General features: G+C 46.5%; 1 protein-coding gene across 1 annotated transcript in view; it reads left to right on the forward strand.

Annotated features, from left to right (window-relative positions):
- The first annotated feature begins 1,751 nt into the window (after window positions 1-1,751).
- FAM174B (family with sequence similarity 174 member B) overlaps window positions 1,752-19,444 on the forward strand; it is a 43,539-nt gene continuing 25,846 nt past the window's right edge. The window contains exon 1 of the mRNA XM_080913961.1: window positions 1,752-2,155. Within this exon, the coding sequence (XP_080770087.1) occupies window positions 1,812-2,155 (344 nt within the window). The 5' untranslated portion in view covers window positions 1,752-1,811. The remainder of the gene's footprint in view (window positions 2,156-19,444) is intronic.

Below are 19,444 nucleotides of genomic sequence, written 5' to 3' on the forward strand. Positions count from 1 at the left end.
TCTACTCTACAGGACTTTTCTCTAACAAATTACAAGGCTGTAGCTTGGGGAATTATGGACATCACACCTAGATCTTTAGGGACTTTTTTTTTTTTTTGGTCTATATTCTGATATGAAAACAAGGCTTTTCCATCAATGTAGTTCAGAGCTGGAGCCATAATGATTTTTCTTTTCCTTTTTCTTCTTTTGGGTTTGGATCTCATCTCGTAGCTCTGGCTGTCCAGGAACTCACTACGCAGACCAGGATGGCATCAGATTCAAAGACATCTGTCTGCCTCTGCCTCCTCAGTGCTGGGATCAGTGGTGTGTTCCACCGTGTCTAGCATATGACCTTTATCTGTCACCTATGTGGCATGCTTGCAAACTCCCATTTCACAAAGTGCTTGGTGGGCAATGATTTCTGGGAATATCGGTTTTGTTCACAAATAAAAACTCATCACACTGTATATGGCGGACAGCTGTTAGGTGGCCCCCAGGCCCCAGCTTCCTGTTATTTACTTCACTGGGCTGCCTTCTTTCCTGGATTGTGAACAAGTGTGGCCACATGCTTCCGATGAGCTGATTCAGGAGAAAGTGTGGGGATGTCACGTTTCCGATTAAGTTTTATAGAACTGTCTTCCATTTTGCTCAACGACTATTGCTAACTGGGCTTTAATCCTTTGAAGCTGCCAAAAAGCTCTGTTAGAAATCCTCGGTTAGAGTTTAGGGCAGCTTCTGACAGACAGATGGTGGGGAATGGGGTATCTGGTCTCCCTAGGGGAAGCCAATTGAGCTTAGAGACAGACCGGGCTTCGAGGAGAGCTGGGGGTGGGTGGTGGGAGTAATAGTTTGATCTTAAACCTAACAAGTTTCACCTTGAAATGGGAGAACGCAGGTAGGCTGGGTCTGAGATAACATGCCAGGATTGTTTGTGGATAATTTGTTATGATAGTTTGGTTATGTAACTATAGACAATGAATGCGTCGTTTTATTTGTCTGTTTCCCTAGCAGGACCAGAAATGAGCTGATCAAAGTCTCTGGGTCCTTGTTCTATATGTTTAGATATTTACTGATCATTGGGGCGTGCCTTCCAGACCATCCAGGGGTCGGTAACTGTTGCTCCAGGAACCTACTCAACACTGTATCAAATCCTGGGCTCCCAAAAGAATGTCCATAGCTGTTTCCCCCCATCCCAACATCATTTAGTTTATATATCAGGGACAGCACGACAATAAATTACTCCTTGGAGTTTGAAACTTTAGTCTGGTCCAGAGAACTAGATAATACTTCCAACGGTGGGAACACAGCAGACCAATTTACCAGCGAAAGTGCAAAATGCTTGCACACTCCAGGTGGGAAATCTGGGTTGCTGTGAAATGACCCCCTGAGTGCTAAGCCAACAAACCAGGGCGAGAGAATACCTGTTTCCAGAGGGGGCTGCCAGACTGAATGAGATAAACCGCGTGAACCGCTCGCTCATCATACAGCCTGCCCGAGCAAAATGAGCCAAGCAGTTAGAATTCCTCCATGGGGTCTTAGGTCCTGATCGGCTTGGGCCACCCAGGGGCGGGGCGCAGCGGGGACCCAGCCGAGGTCTGCCCCGCCCACGCGGGGCCGAAGCCCGTCGAATGACTCTGTGCAACGTGTTGGTGGCTGCGGCGGCGGCGCGGGTTCTTCCGGGCTCCGCAGCTTCCTGCTGAGCATCGCGCAGCCGCCTCGGCCGCGGGAGACCCCGGCGCAGGCCTCCGGGGTGTAAGCCTCTGGGGCGCTGGCCTCCGGGGTGCAAGCCTCTGGGACGCAGACCTCCGCACCGTGCGTGCGCACAGCGCGCCATGAGCGCCCTGCCACCGCCGCCACCACCACCGCCGCCGCCGCCGCCGCTGCTGCTGCTGCTGCTGCTCGCGCTCCTGGCCGCGCCCGCTGTCCTCGCTCGCAGAGCCGAGCCCGCCTCCGCCACACAGCCCGAAGCAGACCACCAGCCTCCGCCCAGCCCAGGGAATGCCACCCAGCTGGGATCTGGCCTGGCGGGCGGGGGAGGCTCCAACAGCAGCGTCGACGCGGTGGTGACCCGCATCTCCAGCCTGCTTCGCGACCTGCCCACCCTGAAGGCGTCGGTGATCGTGGCGTGCGCCTTTAGCGCGCTGCTCATCGCCTGCCTGCTGCTGCGAGTCTTCAGGTGGGTCGCGACGCCCAGCTCCTTGCCGGGTTGGCTCCACGGGCGGCGTCGCCATGCTGCCGCTGCTGCTGCTGCTGCCGCTGCCGCTGTCACCGCGCGCCTGCCCCACCTGCGCGCACAGGTGCTCGCTCTCGGCGCGCTCCCGCCAGGCGCGCACCTTTCTGCTCTCCCTGCCCGGGTGGGATTCGGAGGGTCGGCGCGTGCGTTTGGTTCTTCCAGGCGCACATCTCAGGAACCGTCCCCCCCCCCCCCCCAAGCTGTTTGGTGTGTTCCTAGTCTTAGATTCTATTGCTTTCCTTTCCTTACAGTTAAGGCCAACTCTGAGTTTCCACTTCACAGATGAGGAAACATTCAAAGAAAGTTGGTTTGTACAGGTACTCATCGGTGGAGGGACAATTTGGTCCAGGGTTCTCCTGTCATTAACTTTGCTCCTTTCCTCCTCTCCCATCGGCAGCTCTCTTCTGTCCCATCAGCCTTTCCCCTCTTTGACCTACAAAAAAGCAGAAGCAGGGAGAGAGGGATTCGAGAGGAAAACTGGGGACACTTGCTTTACACCTGATGTTAGTTACAGGCTTCAGACCCATGATAGCTTTGTTCACTTGGAGTCAGCGAACGCCCAGAACAGCTCTGAGCTTGGAGGTTTTAAGCATTTAGCTCAAAATAGTCCCAGCCCACACAGCTGTGTACTTTTAAAAGAAGGCATTTGAACTATTTTGCCAGTCTGCTCCTTATTACCGAAGAGTGGGGGGGGGGGCAAAGCATCGTGTGGCCAGATGTGAGGGGACAGGGGGGATGTGGCACACTCAGGCCTGGAAGGGAGAGTCCTTGGCTTGGGGGTGGAAGGAGGGAGAGCACATAAGATAAAGTGCTTCTGGCCGTGATCTGGATCCTCTTCTCGGGAAGGCATGCTTGTTAGCTGAGTTTCTAGGCAGACAGCTGCCAGTGCGGATATTGGTGTGGATTAGATCTGGAGCATTTTACCGCAGGGAGGGGCTTCGATGGTCCCCGTTCCCCTAGTGTTCCTTTGGCGATGTTGCTCCTCAGAGTGTGGGACAAATACCATTGGATCCTGTGGACTTGGTTAACTAGCTTCAGCACATCTGGGCTGCCTGGGGTCCTTCGGACCTGTTTGCTTTCCATCTTCTTCACTTGTAGGCCTAGTCATTCCATCACCCAGAGCTCCTAACACCATTCCTCCCAGGCCTGTACTTTCCCTGCTGCAGGCTTCCCTCCCACCACCGCCTTCGCTGGATTGCTCCTTGCTCACCTCACCTGGGTCACGGTGATGTTCTCTAGGCTGGGGTTCCTGCCCCTCTGCTCCCGCCCTCCCTCTTCTGCTGGAGTGCTTGCTGCTCTCATTCTTCAGCCCTCTCGACCTTCTACGTTAAATTCTTGGACCTGGGGGCAAGGCTGGCTCTTCATGACAGGCATTCTGCCTTGTTCTTGAGCCTCCCTTAAGTTCTGCCCAGTGCTCCTCTGCCCGTAGTTGTGATGACCCCGGGGCTCTCTGGAAGCACCGTGTGAACCTTTATGCATTTAATTATTTTTTGGATCCGCTGTTCCAATCCTATAAAGCCTCAGTTTCTCCTGTGCTTCCCAGTCTGGTAGCCATTAGCCACATGGAGAACTGGAGACATAACTTTCTGAATGGGAGTCACTGTAACCATGAGCATCACATGAAATTTATTAAGGCATATTTAACTATTTATTTATTTATTTATTGCTAAATCTTTGAAGCAACATTAAAAAAAATTTTTTTTGATGTATTGGGTTAAATATATTAAAATCAAGACTGTAGATACCACAATTCCAATTCCAATCTGAGACTAGTAATGACTCAAGTCTGTGACAGGTTCCCAATTTAAATCACTGAAAAGGAATAAATGATTATGAACTCTCTCTCTCTCTCTGCCTCTCTGTTTCTCTATCTCTCTGTCTTTCTGTCTCTCTGTCTCTCTGTCTCTCTCTCTCTCTCTCTCTCTCTCTCTCTCAAACACACACAAGTGTGCGTGATCATGTAGATATGCACAAGTGCCTGGCAGTTTTAACCATGTCTTCAGGTCTCTGTTTGTTTTGAGCCACCCGGCTGGTCTACCAGGAGCAGGCAATCTCCCTGTCTCAGCCTCCCAAGTGCTGAGATTATAGGCATGAGCCGACATGTCTCGCTCTAGGTTTTCATATCTGAATCTCTGGTCTCGCCTGAACCTCACAACAGACTCAGAAAGTCAGAGAGACTGATACTGTGTTGCCCTTTTATGCTGCTGTAACAAAATCTCAATAAAACCAGGAATGGAGCATGAGCTGAGCTGTAGTTTCAGAGGTTTCCGGCCGCAGTGCTGTGGACCTGTGGCCAGGCAGGACAAAGCTGCGTACTTTCTGGCCACTGGGAAGGAGAGAGAAAGCACACACACTTGTTTCCATCTGCTTCTTGCCTGGATCCCCCCAGGACACCAAGTGTACGGGAGCAGCTCATTACTGACCTTTTTTGTGTTTATACCTGGGAAAGCTCCCTGGTCAGCCCTCCCATCCTTCTCCAGTCCCCAAAGCCCACTGGAGTCTAGAATTTCCTGTCCCTCTGCATTACCAGGCTGAGGGCTATGGGGGGCTGGGCTTCTTTGTCTCGTTAGCACCTTCTGTCATTCCAGGAATAGGCTGGCATTTAATAAAGATATTTTTAGCAAAAGAATGTCAAACTCCTGAGTATTTTACATTGTTGATGGCCCTCCAAGTGTCGCCTTCGACTATGCTCGGTCACTGTGGGATGCAGCCACTGGGGCAGGAACTTGGGTGGTACCTGTTCATTGCCTTAGAAAACTGGGAAGAAAGTGCGGTATCGTTGCTTGAACATTAACACTCATGCCTGTTTGTTTTCCCTGGAGGAATCACCTCCCCAGGCAACAGACAAACATGGACCCAAGGAAAGAGTTTAGAAACAGGGGAGATGCAGACGGTGAAAACCAGCATCTTTTTATTAGGTAGCGGCATGGTTTCCCCTTTGATATTTTTCTGATGTGATTGACTAGAGGAAGAAAGATGCAATATGTACATATTGGGATATTCAGAGAATTATTTTCTCATAGTGAAAAAAAAAATAACATACATAGGGCTGAGTGTGGTGGTGTATGCCTGTAATGTCAATGTTGAGGAGGCTGAGGCAGGAGGATCCTGAGTTGGAAGCTGGCTGCTACACAACATGGCCTTGTCGAAACAAAACAGAACGTATCCAGCAATGGACACTGTCTAAAGAAACGAGGGCCTCCGGGATGGGTTAGTACAGATCGTCCGTGTTCACATCTCTGTTTCCTGCTGCCGTGGGATCCCTGCCATGCTGGGTTGCACCTTCAAACTGTGAGCTGAAAGAAACTCTTCCTTCCCTAAGTTTCTATTTCAGGTAGTTTGTTAGAGCAACAAGAAAAGTACAGCATGTGTAATCTTTAAGAGCTGCTAAAAGCAGTGGCACGGGAAGGTGGTGGTGTGAATTACAAAAGATTCAGACCACGGGAAAAGTAATGTCAGTGACAGTATCAGCCATGTATTGTCAAATGCTGCAGATTGTACAACGGCATGCCATGTGGGCTCAGTTCACTTACTTATAAATATATGCATATATGAGTGTACAAAGGAATATATTAGCATGTGTGCATCCTTGTAAATATGGGCATTCTTCCTGTATGTATTTGTATTCATGGTATGATTCAGTGTCATCTGGACTCCTTTACAGCTCTGAATCATGTATTCATGCATGCACACTATATCCCAGACATCTGGGAAGACATCTGGGGTCTACCCCTGGCCATGAGATTCCTATATCCCTCATTCTTGGTTTTCCTGGTTGGGTATCAGGGTATGCTCTGTGTAGCAGTGTCTAGGGTCACCTGGCTTTCTGATGCTTTCCCATGTGCTCAGTGTACTGCAGTATCTCCTTGCTTTGTTTTTTGTTTCTTTAGTTTCTGCTTGGCAGCTGTTCACAGCTCTCTCTTTCTTCTCATGCATCTTTCTTGTGTGTGTGTGCATGTATGTGTGTGTGCATGTGTGTGCATGTGACAATGTGCATGTGAAGGTCTCAGGAGACTTTGGGTGTCCTCCTCCATTGCTTTCTGTTCCCTTGAGACAGGATCATTCATTGTACTTGGTGTTCATTTTTTTTTTTTTTAAATTAGGGATGGCTATCAGCAAACTCCATTGGTTCTCCTGCCTCTCCTGCCCAGTGCTGGCTTACAGTACCTTCAGCCACACTCAGGCTTTTGGTGGGTTCTGGGAATCTGAACTCTGACTTCCATGCTTGTGCAACAGATGCTTTTACCCATGGAGCCCCAGGACCCGCATTTAATCTCATTTTCCTATTTGTTTTAGTTACTTTACTGATAAAATGCTGTGACCAAGGCAATTTATAAAAGTTCAGTTGGGCTTTGGTTTTTGAGGGTTAGAGTCCAGGATGTTTCTATGTGTTAATAAATATATATTTTTGAATTTTATTTAGTTCTACTTTTTTATCACATTTCATTCATTTATTTAGTGTGTGTGTGTGTGTGTGTGTGTATGAGAGAGAGTGAGAGTGAGTGACAGAGAAAAGAAGAGAGAGAGGAAATAAGAGAGAGAGAGGAAAAAAAGAGAGAGAGAAAGAGGAAAGAAGAGAGAGAGAGGAAGAAGAGAGAGAGAGGAAAGAAGAGAGAAAGAGGAAAGAAAAAGAGAAAGAGAGAGAGAGAAAAGGAGAGAGAGAGAGAGACACAGAGAGAGAGAGAGACAGACAGACAGACAGAGAGAGAGAGAGAGAGAGAGAGAGAGAGAGAGAGAGAGAGAGAACAAATTGTTGGAGTCAGTTCTCTCCTTCCACCATTTGATATCCAGGAATTGAACCCAGGTCCTCAGGGTGTGTGGCAGGAGCCATTATTCACTGAGACACCATACTTGCCCTATGTATTAATATTTTGCCATCAAAGAATCTTATATAGGAGATCAAATCTGGAAAGAAAGGTGGGTTGATTCTAGAGCATCCTCTGGTGATCACATGGTGCATGTGAGGGTCTTGGAGGTCCAGACCTCCAGGAAACACTTCTGGGTATGCTTCATGATGCTATTGTGAAAGAACAGGAGGGAGAGAAAAGGAGGAGGAGGGGGAGGAGGAGGGAGAGGAGGAGGAAAGGGAGGGAGAGGAGGAGGGAGAGGAGGAGAAAGAGGTAGAAGCAGGAGGAGGAGGAATATGTAGGAGAAAGGATTTTGCCTACTTGCTTTGACCTTGGGAGATCATGGTGGCTTTGTGTGGATTCAGGGGGAGACCCTCAGAACAGAGACTGCTCTTTCAGGACCTTCTACCCCAGGGGTTCCTTTACAATATCCGTAAATCAAAAATATCCTTTGAGCTTTGGGAATTGGACTTCCCTCTCTCATGATGTGGCTGCAGACCTTGGAAACTTTACACCTTGAAACCACAGCTTCCGACGCTGGTTTGGCTGCTCTCCTAGTTTTACTGAACAGGTGCTGTTTCTTTCCCTTCTCGGTTATCTGTGTGTTCAGCTCCTTCTTATTTCCGAATATCTGGGAAATGCTCTCATCTGAAAGAATTTGTTTCTGTGCTTCCCCTGGGCTTGGCAGGACGAAAGTCTAGGTGATGTGACATTGCTTCATGTGGTGGCAAGGGAGTAACCAGAATGCTCGGAGACAGTGATGCCTCACACACCGCATTTTCTTCCCTAGGGTTTTGAAAAGGGGATAACATTTCTACTTATCTTGAACTTCCCAAATTTTCTATTATTATTATTTATAACAAGGAGAAACGTTAAATATAAACAGTAACTCCAGGCCTGGGGTGGAGCACTTCAGGAGAAGCCGTCAAGCTCACGGGCCAACCACGCTGATGGTGGTTGGACTCCAGCCTCAGTTCGAAAACCTGTGTCAAAAACCAAGGTGGAGAGTAACTGAGGAAGATAACCAGTGCCAACACACACACACACACACACACACACACACACACATGCAACACAGAGACACACACACTCACACAGAGACACACACATATGCATACACACATATATACACATTCACACACATACATGCAGACACATACACACATACAGACGTACACACATATGCACACACACATACTTGGGCATGTACACACAATATATATAAAATCATCACCATCATGCGGCTGCAAACATCCAGGGTACTGGGGCTGAAGAACTCTCAGACTTTTTGTTTCTGCTGTTCTGGTTGGCATTGTGAGCAGTTTTCTGAACCCTGTTAGGTATCTGTTCCCCACTATTAAAGTACATGCTTCTAAGGGCTGGCAGGGTATTTAGACCAACACCATGTCAAACATGTCTCTGTTTCTCCTTTAAGCAGCCAAGTGTCCTGTGGCATTGAAAAATAGGATTCTTAAGACAGAAGTAGTTTCTGCTTGTGAGAGGGGCAGCCATGTTGTCAAAATAATCAGGCAGGGGGCATGCACCTCTAAGCATATTTCAGACAATATTGGGAGTTGTCTCAGCTGAGGCCTTTTGAATACTCAGCTCCCAGCAAAGGAGGTGTCTTGTGCCCACTTTCTTGAATAGGCCTTTTAGGCATGGGCACCTGCTCCTGGTTCTTTCTAGCAAATTGAAAAGGGAAGTACAAATCCCTCTTTAATTTAACCCTGAGCCCCTGGCTTATGTGGCATTACCAGACTCCCAGACACACGTATTGCTCAGTGTAGGTTCTTGTGATACCAGACTTTTATAAGGCTAAGTGGGGGTGGGATAGGTGTGTCCCACCAGAAAGGAAACCCTCCTGGATTTGAGCTGAAGCCTCCTGTGTTGTGTGTTTAGTTTCAGGTGCAGGCTTGGGTCTAAAGATTTACAAGGGGGACAATCTGGAAGCAGGCATTTAAAATTGTGTTCTTTTTTCCCTATCATACTACGTAGTCATTATTATATATACATATAACCATATGTTATAATAAATACATATTGCATATAATAAACATATATTAATATAACAAATGCAAAAAATATTTTGTCAGAATGCAGTCAAAGAATGAAGTCTTGTGAGATTTTTGAGAAAACTTCAAGAAACTAAGACAAGAGTTTTGGCCTCATGGCCTCAGTTTCTTAAAAAAAAAAATGAGATCATTTTTGAATTTTATGCTCCTTCTCAGTGTAGCAGATAGGAGTGAGTTTACACCAGATTATTCACGACAACTGGCTATTGTTTTTTATGCCTTTATGGACAAATATGTCTTGCTCCATGTACATCTTGACAGCAGGTGAGGCTTGTTTTAGTGATTGTACCCTTTATTCATGTGACTCCTCTTAACTCCCAGAGTATACATTTTCTGAAGCTCTGAAGTTCCCATTGCAAGGACATTAGTCCACATCATTTATTGGCTCCATTCTCCCAGGTTTGACCACCTCTAGATTGGTAAACATGAGTTATTATTAGGTATAATATCAATATTTCATACTACATAATGGTATATACCATCTATTATACAATAAATGCATTTTTTGAATGTATAACATGTATGATTATTGTATGAACATGTAACATGGCCAGATCCAAGTTGAAAATGTGTAATCTTTTAGTCAGTAGACTGTGTTTTTTCTCTTCAAGCTCTGGGGTGTCTCATAAGCTCAATATTACATTCACTGGGTAAAATGAGACTCTCTCAAAAATGGTTTTTGATTATTCTATCACATTTAGGGTGCAATCAGGATGAATAAAACATTGGAAAGACTATTGCTGAAATTTTATACATTATGGGATCTGGTGTGACTTAGTCACCTTATTTAAGTATCCAGTTATTTACAGGAAGAAATGTTTGTCCATAGGCAATATGAGAGACTCAGAAACTTCTGCAAAGACACATTAGTCACATTCTCATTATCATAAAGAAGTTAATTAGGAGAGCAAATATACAGACAAGTGTATAGAGGTTATAGAGGTTTCGGTCCATAGTTAAGTGGTCCAATACGTTTGGACCTCAGGCAAGGACAACACATCATAAAGTGAATATTGATGGAGACATCATTTGTAGGGTTATTGTAGTCCTGTGGGGGAGGCAGGATGAAGGAAGTGGACCGAAATTACCCCATGCTGTCACCGGGTAGGGGTGGGGCTGTAGGGAAGCCACAGGGCACCACTCCTGGGGTGGGGAAGCTTGGTCTGAGGTATAGGGAAGACAGCCGGAGCTGGCTTGGGGGTCCCCAGGCCTGCTATGAGTTCAGGGTTGTCTGGTTCTCCGGCTTTTGGACACCCAGGTGCCACATCCATGGGCTGGATCTAGCCTAGGGCCTGAGGGGAAGTGCGGAACTCCGGCTGATTCTGTGAGAAGTCCTTAGCTTGACCATGGTGGGCTGCATGCTTGGGCTTAGCTTAGTGGTGACTGGGGCTGGGAACACAGAGAGGCCTTCTACAGGAGATTAGGCAGAGGCTCTGTAAACTAAGGGCTACTCTATTGCTCCCCACAGTGGATCCTCTGAGAAGACACAGTTCATGGTTTTAAGCTGTTCATTGTCATGGAAGAAAGTGGATAAGTAAAACTGTACCCCACTTCTCAGGGTGGGCCTGAGATTAAATACATTTTTCAGGGAGGAGTGTCTTGGAAGGAAAGTTCATTGGCTAAGCCTCTAGGCCTTTAGGTACCTCATTATAATGGAGATCTGTCTTGAGCCTAAGTGACCTGTGGTCATATCCTGTGGAGGGGTTTGGGGCATTACCCTTATGTGACTGATGGCCACAAATCTATGGAGGGCTGTGGTTAGTGACCAGCTGGTTTCCCAAGAGTCAGACAAAAACACCTATTATCCCTTAGGGCCACTGGGGTTTTTAACCTTGGCTCAACTGGGGACCAGGGTACCTTTCATGATCTCACAGTCATTTACCTCATGAGCCAAGAGTTAGCAGGAAGTAAGGAAGGGACCAAGATACTATAAATTACCTTTGTTGTTATGTCCTGGATGAGATAATGCTGTCTTTCAAGGCCGTACCTCCTAACGATCCCCCCAACTCTCATTTAAGACATGAACTTTGGAGGGACATTACTTACTCAGAATATAAGAAACACACAACTTGGGGCTGAAGAGATGACTCAGTGGTTAAGAGCACTTGTTGGTCTTTTGAAGGTCTTCAGTTCAATTTCTAGCAGCCAAACCTGACAGTTCACAACTGTCTGATGACATCTTCTGATGCGCAGATGTGCAGGCAAAGTACCCATGCACATAAAATACATACATAAATAAATCTTATTATGTGTTTTTGTTCTTGTAGTAAAACACTGTGACCAGTGCATGTGGTAGCTCAAGACTTTAATCCTTGTTCTCTGTGAACAGATGTAGGCAGATCTCTGGATAGCTTTGAATTCAAGGCCAGCCTGGCTTATATAATGAGTTCTAGGTCATTCAAGGATACACAGTGAGACTCTGTGATCCAGATCTTGAGGTTAGAAGACACAAAGTTTATGACTTGGATTTGGCATGAAGATCTTGAGGCACAGTGGCCATGAAAAGCCTAAAATCGTGTTCTTAATGTAGCACTTGGAGCATCAGTAACATCTCCTAATCTGAGGGCGACCTGCCAGGAATACAGTCTTCATGTTTATATTCTGGGGATGCAGGGAGAAGGAAGCCCATTGTGGGTAGGAGAGGCTTGGAGGAGAGCACAGAGAACTCTGGTGCGAATCTCCCAGATCTGGGAGGCCTTGGGCCCTGTAACCTCTCAGGTGTGTAGACCTTCCTCCATCTTCTGCATTGTGCAGTTGAAACCTAGACCCTGTAGCTGGGAATGATGTAACCCCAGGTGCTTGTATGCTCATCTGGGTCCTTTCTGGGCCTCCAAGATGTGGCAGGTTGTACTTTGGTCTTCTCAAGTGGCTCTCCCTAACACAGCCCAGTAGCTAGGAGAGAGCTTGGCTGAAGAGATAGTACATTCTTCCTAGTGTGTTTCAAGAGTGCCTCTGTGAACACAGGTTCTGTGCTGAAGGGGGAGCACCCCAGAGACCTAGGAACATCAATGTGGAAGGGATGGTCACACCCTTCATTGACCATTTGGTGGGAAGGAAGCCATGTAGTTCAACAGGGGAGCCAGAAATCACAAGTGGCTTTGGCTGGAGATAGGCCTGGTCGGAGAGGAGGAAGATTATGGCAGTGGGGAGGGGAAGGGTTTTTTCCAGGGTTGGGTAGGCAAAGACCCAGAAAAGGTGATGAAAGAGCAGTTGGCAGTGCTGGAGCTCTGTCATGGTGGTGGTGACGATGATGATAATGGTGACGATGATGATAGCGATAATGATGAAGGTGATAAAAGGAAAGTGTCTGAGTTGGAAGGCATGGTGAAGAGGGTAGGAGAGGTCAGGCATGGAGAAGGCTTGATGAGGATAGAGATGAAACATGGAGGAGTGCAGCCAGTAACCCCCCGCCCCTTCCTCTGCCATGGACCACGCTGTGCTACCTCCTATCTCTGTATGTCAGGCATCCCCATCTGTAGGAGTTAACCCTCCCCCGACCTTCACATGAAGACTCCTAATTTCTAAGTGTTCTCAACTCTCTTAGTTAAGAAAAAAAATCACTTTACAGGCCAAAGCTAAAGAGAAAAGCTTGTCTGTGGTCAGGATTCCCAACTCCCGGGCCCGTTCTGGGCCAACTCTGACTTAGGATGAAGCGCAGGTAAATTCTGTGAACGGAAAAGCCTGTGAGCAGCTGGGCATCAGGCCTGGAACTCGGCATTTCTCCCTCTGCAAAGACTTGGGTTCGTGGAGTGCTGGAGAGTGAGACCGACACGTGTTTCACCATGGCAACGATGTCTGGATGCCAACAGGGTCAATTACTGAGAATCCTACAGCATGGTGACCCCCCTCTCAGGATCCTGTGGGCCCCTGTTGTGACTGGTCAGTGTTCTCCAAACAGTGAACTCTTTCTTTTTCTCTGTCTCCCCTGCTCCCAGCCTCCTATGCAAACAAAACAGACTCAGCCCTTTGCAAACACACCTGGCAGCTGGAAGAACAGGACCAGGAGCCTTGTCTGTGGCCATGTTTCACATGGGTCCCTGCAACAGGTCAGACGCTGGGCGTGCTGTATTTGTCTTGGAGAGTAAGAGACATCCTTGAGAGTATGAGGGTGACAGGTTATTGGGTAGTTGGATGTATAGCTCCTAGATCTGTAGCTGAGCTCTTGACGATTGTCTGGCTCTCGTTGACTCACCCCTATGCCTTCTGTCCTGGATGCCAGTGTTGAGATTTATCTATAGTTGGTACCATTTTTGCCAGTCCCAAGGGAGTGGAGACAAAGAGCAGATTGGTTTGTTGACCATGGCAGAATTGCCAGGGAATAGGGAAAAGGAAGGGATCCTGGATGAAATACATATCATTACGTCTGTTGGGGCTCGTAAGCTTTTAGTAGAGTGATTAACTATCACTTATGACCATATAAACCATGCTAAGAAACTGAGACAAATTTTGCCAACAGAAGGCCTGGGGATTGGAAATTTAGACCCCAGACAGGCATGCTGTTCAGCTTGGTTTTGATCTGGTCCTGATTCTGAACACTGGGGGATTTGAGTACACGTAATATAAAGATTTGTGGCCCCTCAGGTGAGGATACCTGGTGGTACAGTGCCCCTTGGGCCCTTGACCCAGGATGGGACAGGCGCTGGCTGCTGCTGCCCCTTTAGACTGAGCATGGCACTGTTCTTACCATTTTGTGCATTTATGTGTTTGTTGTGTGGTTGCACAATTATATGTGCTGTTTTGACATTTATTTATTGTGTGTTTGTTTGCACATGTATGTGAGCGTATGTGGTAGTGTATGTGTAGGAAACTTGTGGGTGTTGATAATCACCTTCTATTATTTGGGTCCCAGAGAACAAACTCAAATAACCAGGCATTTGAGCAAGCACCTTTATTCACTGAGCTGTTTCAACACCCCCAGTCGCTGCTCTTCCTGTTTCTGGTTTGAAAGCAGTGCTTGGTCACCATTTGTCATCATGTTTGTCCCCAAATTTCTGTCACACCATTTCCACCTCAAGGGTTGTTGACCTGCCGCTTTGAGCCACTGGTGCACTGAGGCAGCAACATGAGGAGAGATAGCACACTGACTGGGTGAGGGTGGGGTCAGCTAAGAATCTCAACACAGCATTTGGGAGGTGCACGCAGAGTCCCCGAGGCAGAGCCCAGGCCACTCGGAGATCCTAAAGTCATTGCTGTGTTAAAGGGACACACCCATCTTTCACATGAATGTGTTTAATTGAGGTTGCCCATCTGTAGTAGAGGAAGATGAGATTCAATCACACTGGCTCATAGAGACTTTCTGACAGGGTGCTTGAAGATGGAGCTCAGTGGGCTGTTCTCAGGGCAGGTTGCTAGGGAACAGGGCATTGGTAACAGGTGGTGATGGCTTTTCTGTCAAGATCACAGCTAAGGTTGGACTCAGGCACCTCTTCTGTACAGGATATGGCAGAGGTTCCGGAAAGGAGGTTCTGGGTTGTTCTCCACCATTCCTTAATTGCTTTTCTGGGGAACCCAGTTATCTCTCATGTTCTGAGGACAAGGTGCAGAACAGAGCTCAGAGGTCAAATGTCAGACACGTCCTCACAATCCTGGACACAACCTCGAGGCACCAGGACTCATCCGCAGGGTGAACTCCCACTGATACTCAGCAGCTGCCGGCTTGGTGTCCCCAGTCCCCACATCCCATTTTCATTTTCCTGGCTGAGTGCTCCTGGTGACAGAGGTGCCACCATATGTAGCCTCAAGCTGTAGCAGGGCTGTAAGGGTTTAAGGATGCAATTGCTGGGGTGCAGCAATGTTGAGTTTCTGAGTGTGGGTCCTGAAGTTACCAGGTCAGGGGAACACAGCCACTTGGATGAGTCATGGCAGCCCCTGAGTGGGCTCTAGGAGGGGCAGCCTAGTTCATTCCAGATTCAACGATTTGCTTTGAACTTTTGAAATTCCTTTGGCACCAGCCTTGGTCTGGGGATGTATGTAGCTCAGTTGGTAGAATGCTCGCTTAGCGTGCATGAGTGCCCAGGTTCATAAAATTGGGCAAGGTGGCCCATGCCTGTTATCTCATCCCTCAGGACATGGAAACAGGAGGCAGAAGTTTAGGGCCATCTTTGGCTACATAGCAACATTTGAGACCTGCCTAAGCCGCTGTCTCAAAACAACAGTGCAATCCAAAAGTTTATTCCTGTGGTTCGAAATGCACAAGGAGCAGGAGGAGATACTGAACCGAATTCACTGTATCTCCAGCTGTTTTCTCCACTAGATACTGTCAATTTCTTGTGAATATTTTCAGAGAGATGGTAAGTATAGAGACTAGGTAGTGTAATACCCATACGCACATATCTCCACTGAGGTTTACTTCACATGCCACACAGTTCACCTCTTTCAAGCATCCCACACCATTTTTGTAGGTTCTTCGTAGAGTTATGCATCCATCACAAAGGTCAAGTTTAGAACGTGTTCATTGCTGCATCTAGGATGGATCACTCCTCATACGGCTCACCCTGGCACCAGGCGGCCACTAGTTTACTTCCGAACCTATGGGCTTCTTTATTTTGGACGATCATGCAACTGAAATCATACATATTGCCTGTTTTACTTAGCGTTGTTTTGTAGCATGAACCACTGCTTCATTTCCACTCCTCCCCCCAGTAGTAGTATCCTGTTTAGTTAACACATCACCGTATTTTTCCAAGATTGATCTTCATTCAGAGTTTGTGGGTATGTGTGGGTGTCTGGGTCAGGATATTTGCATTTGAATGTCGAGGTCAGAGGAGTTTGGTCCCCCCTCCCAAAGCTGGGGTTTCAAGTGGTTTTAAGCTGCTCGGTGTGGGTGCTGGGACCCACACTTGGGTCCTCTGTGAGCGTCATAGTTGTACTTAACTGTTGAGCCATCTCTCCAGCTCTGGATATCACTCTTCATGTATCCATATGTGGTGTTTGAATGAGAATAGCCCCCAAAGGCTCATGGATTTGAATGCCTTGTCCCAAGTTGATGGAACTGTTTGGGAAGGATTAGGATATGTGACCTTGTTGGTGGAGGCGTGTCATGGGGATGGGACTTGAGGGTTCAGAAGTCCATACCATTCCCAGTTAGCTCTCTCTCTGCCTCATGCATGTGCATCAGGATGTAAGCTTTCTGGCTACTGCTCCAGCATCATAGCTGCCTGCCTCCTGCCATGCTTTCTGCCATGATGGCCACGGACTCACCTTCTGAAGCTGTCAGCCCCAATAACCTTTTTCTTCTATGAGTTGCTTTGGTTATGGTGCCTTATTGCAGCAAAAGAAAAAGTCACAGGGTCACCTTTGTGTTGCTGTTCACTTTTGGTCACTGGTGAATGTGGTGTCAAACAAGGCATAAATTAATGCTTTTCAGGCTTTCCCCCCTGAAGTTTGGTATCTTGGGTGTAGGAGCTGCATCAGTAACAGAAAGAAAAAGATAGAAGAAAAGTCACAGGGAAACTATTCTTAGTTTTTAAATATTTGAACTGTTGCTCCTTTTTTGTTGTGAACAATGCTGCGTCTAACAATTTGTATGTAAGTGTTTGTGTGGACATGGGGTTTACTTGCTTTTGGTTATAGAGCTAAAAGTAGACCTGCTTGGTCATTTGGTAAATCTGTGCTTAACTTAAAAAGCTGATGATTGCTTAGCAAGCCATCATATTCTGTGTCTCACTAGAAGCATATAAAGACAGTTTCCTTGTATCCTTACCACCTTTGGCTACTGTCTTTCCTAGAGTATTGGTTCTCAACCTTCTTAGTGCTGTGACCCTCATGCTGTGGTGACCCCACCCATAAAATTATTTCATTTGTACTTCACAACTGTGATGTCACTACTATTATGGGTTGTAATATAATATCTTGTCATACCTGATATGCGACCCCTTTGGGGTTGTGACTCTAGGGAGCATGAAACGGCTCAGTGAGTTCTGTGTGCACTGTGCCAATTGGTGATGGTGAGACCTTCCCAGTAGGCACTTATTGGTCACTTGCATGTTTGTTTTAGAGCAGTGTAAAGATCTATTGCCTAGGGACTGGGGCAGACAGCTCAGGGAAGAGCATTTGAATCTGAACTCTCAGCACTCATGTAAAAAGCCAAGTGTGGTTAGTTGAATATGTGACCCCAGTGCTGTGCACTGTGTGTGAGGGTGGAGGACGGAAGCCAGGAGGATGTTTGGGCTCGTTTCTGCAAGCCTAGTTTCAGGTTCAGTTTTGAGATTAGGTGGAGAGTCCTTTTCTGCACTCTACACATGCGAATAGGTGTATGCACAGTAATACACACATGCATCTATCACACATGCACTCAAACACACTGTGCTGGTAATTTATGTCCAGCTGACATACACTCGAGTCACCTGGAGGAGAAGGGACCTCAATTGAGGAATGGCCTCCATTAGACTGGCCTGTGGCCAAGCCTATAAGACATTTTCTTGATAAATGATTGATGTGAGAGGGTCCCACCCCTTCTGGGTGGTGCCATCCCTGGGAAGGTGGTCCTGAGCTGTAGAAATAAGCAAGCTGCATTAGCCACAGGGAGAAAGTCAGTAAACAGCATCTCTCATGGTTCCTGCCCAGGCCCTTGCAGGGGCGCCTGCCCCGAATTCCCTCAGCAATGGTCTGTGATCAGGACATGAAGCTAAGTCAGTCTGTTCCTCCCTAAGTTGCGTTTGATCAGTGTTTCATCACAACATTTGAAACCTCAGTAGAAAACATACACAATAAAACAAAACAAAACAAATAGACATTTTGCTTTTTTCTAAAAGGGATCACCATTTCATTATTGAGATGCAAGAATATTTTTATGTTATAAATGCAATTTCATCCTACGCTATGGCTGTCTTTTTACTTCCTGAATGGTGTTCTTTGAAGCACAACATTTTTATTTGATGAAATCCAATCTATATACTTTTTTTTTCCTGCTTTACCATCTGCTGTCCTGCCTAGAGGCCATTGACTAATCCAAGGTCACAAAGGCTTATCCTGTGCTTTCTTTAGTGAAATTTACAGCTTTAGCTAAGCGCTACGTCTTATACATTTACATACTTCTCCAGAAATACTCTGTGAGAGGTAATTTCTTTGTATGATGGCTTGATGTTTTACCTTTTCTACCAGGGAAGTGGCTTCAAAACTTATTTATTTATTTTTTGCGTGTAGATATCTTTCCTCTCTTTCACACATATACTGTGTCTCTCATCCTGAAAAAAATATATCTACCCATCAATCTCACATATATGAGAGGTCAACAGCTCCATGTTGATGATACAAAGGGTTCACACTTCATGGGGTTAGTCTCTTACTAATGGACACTGTATGTCTTATTGAAGCATATGATTAAGACAAAGTCCCGAAAGGGAAAGTCTTGATGAGGTTTGACCATTGTAAGTGACAGACATTGATGAACCCCCCACCCCCGTAGGACGGCCTGTGCATCCAGTTTATAATGAGGGCATTTGTCTCTCACACCCTTATCTTTTGTGTATCGTCAGTGACTTTGATGTTTGTTAAACTTACAGGTGGTTAACGGGAATCTCTTCAAAGGCTGGGTTGGAATGTATCTTACTGTGAGGTTGCAGGATGCAAGGCCATTTGTTTGCTTTTCCGCTGTCCGTGACCTGCCAGTTTTTATATCCTTTGACAGTTTTTTTCAATTAGATGATTGTTTTTTTTTAAAATTGATTTGTAGATACTCCTTACATCCATTAATGAGGTTAGTTTACACCCATACTGCAAATTGGATGTTTCCCCAAGCTTATCGTTTAAATCGTTTATCTTGACTTATTATTATTTTGCCCCGTGCTTCCCACCGACTTACATTATTTTTCTGTGTTTGAATTCACCATTCTTTACATGGCTTTTGGATGTCTTCCATGTTTCCTAGTAATAGTTTTATTTCCTACCTTTAAGTCTGTCTATCTTATTTATTGTGATACAGAGTGGAGTCATTATAAACAAAACCTTGGATAAGGAAACCTTTCCCTGAGTCATTTAAACGCCACCTTTACTCTGTGCTGGATTTCGGGGGGCAGAGAGGTCTATGTCTGGGTACTCTACTGCTCTGTTGATGTGGAAGCATAGCTAAGCATTGTTAGCTCAGCACCGTGACTGGCTTTACTGGCTGAGAAACCAGCTCCTTTTATCACTCCTCCTTTGCAGAAGGCTTCTGGCTCTGGGCCCACTTCTGTGTTTTGTTTTGTGTTCTTTTCAGATGGTGTTGGGTTATATAGCTCAGGTTAGCCTTCTGTGATGGTTTGTGTATGCTGGGCTTAGGGAGTGGCACTGTTAGAGGGTGTGGCCTATAGGAGTGAGTGTGTCACTGTGGGCGT

The sequence above is a fragment of the Micromys minutus genome (genome assembly GCF_963924665.1).
Source record: "Micromys minutus genome assembly, chromosome: 3".
Classification (NCBI taxonomy): Eukaryota; Metazoa; Chordata; class Mammalia; order Rodentia; family Muridae; genus Micromys; species Micromys minutus.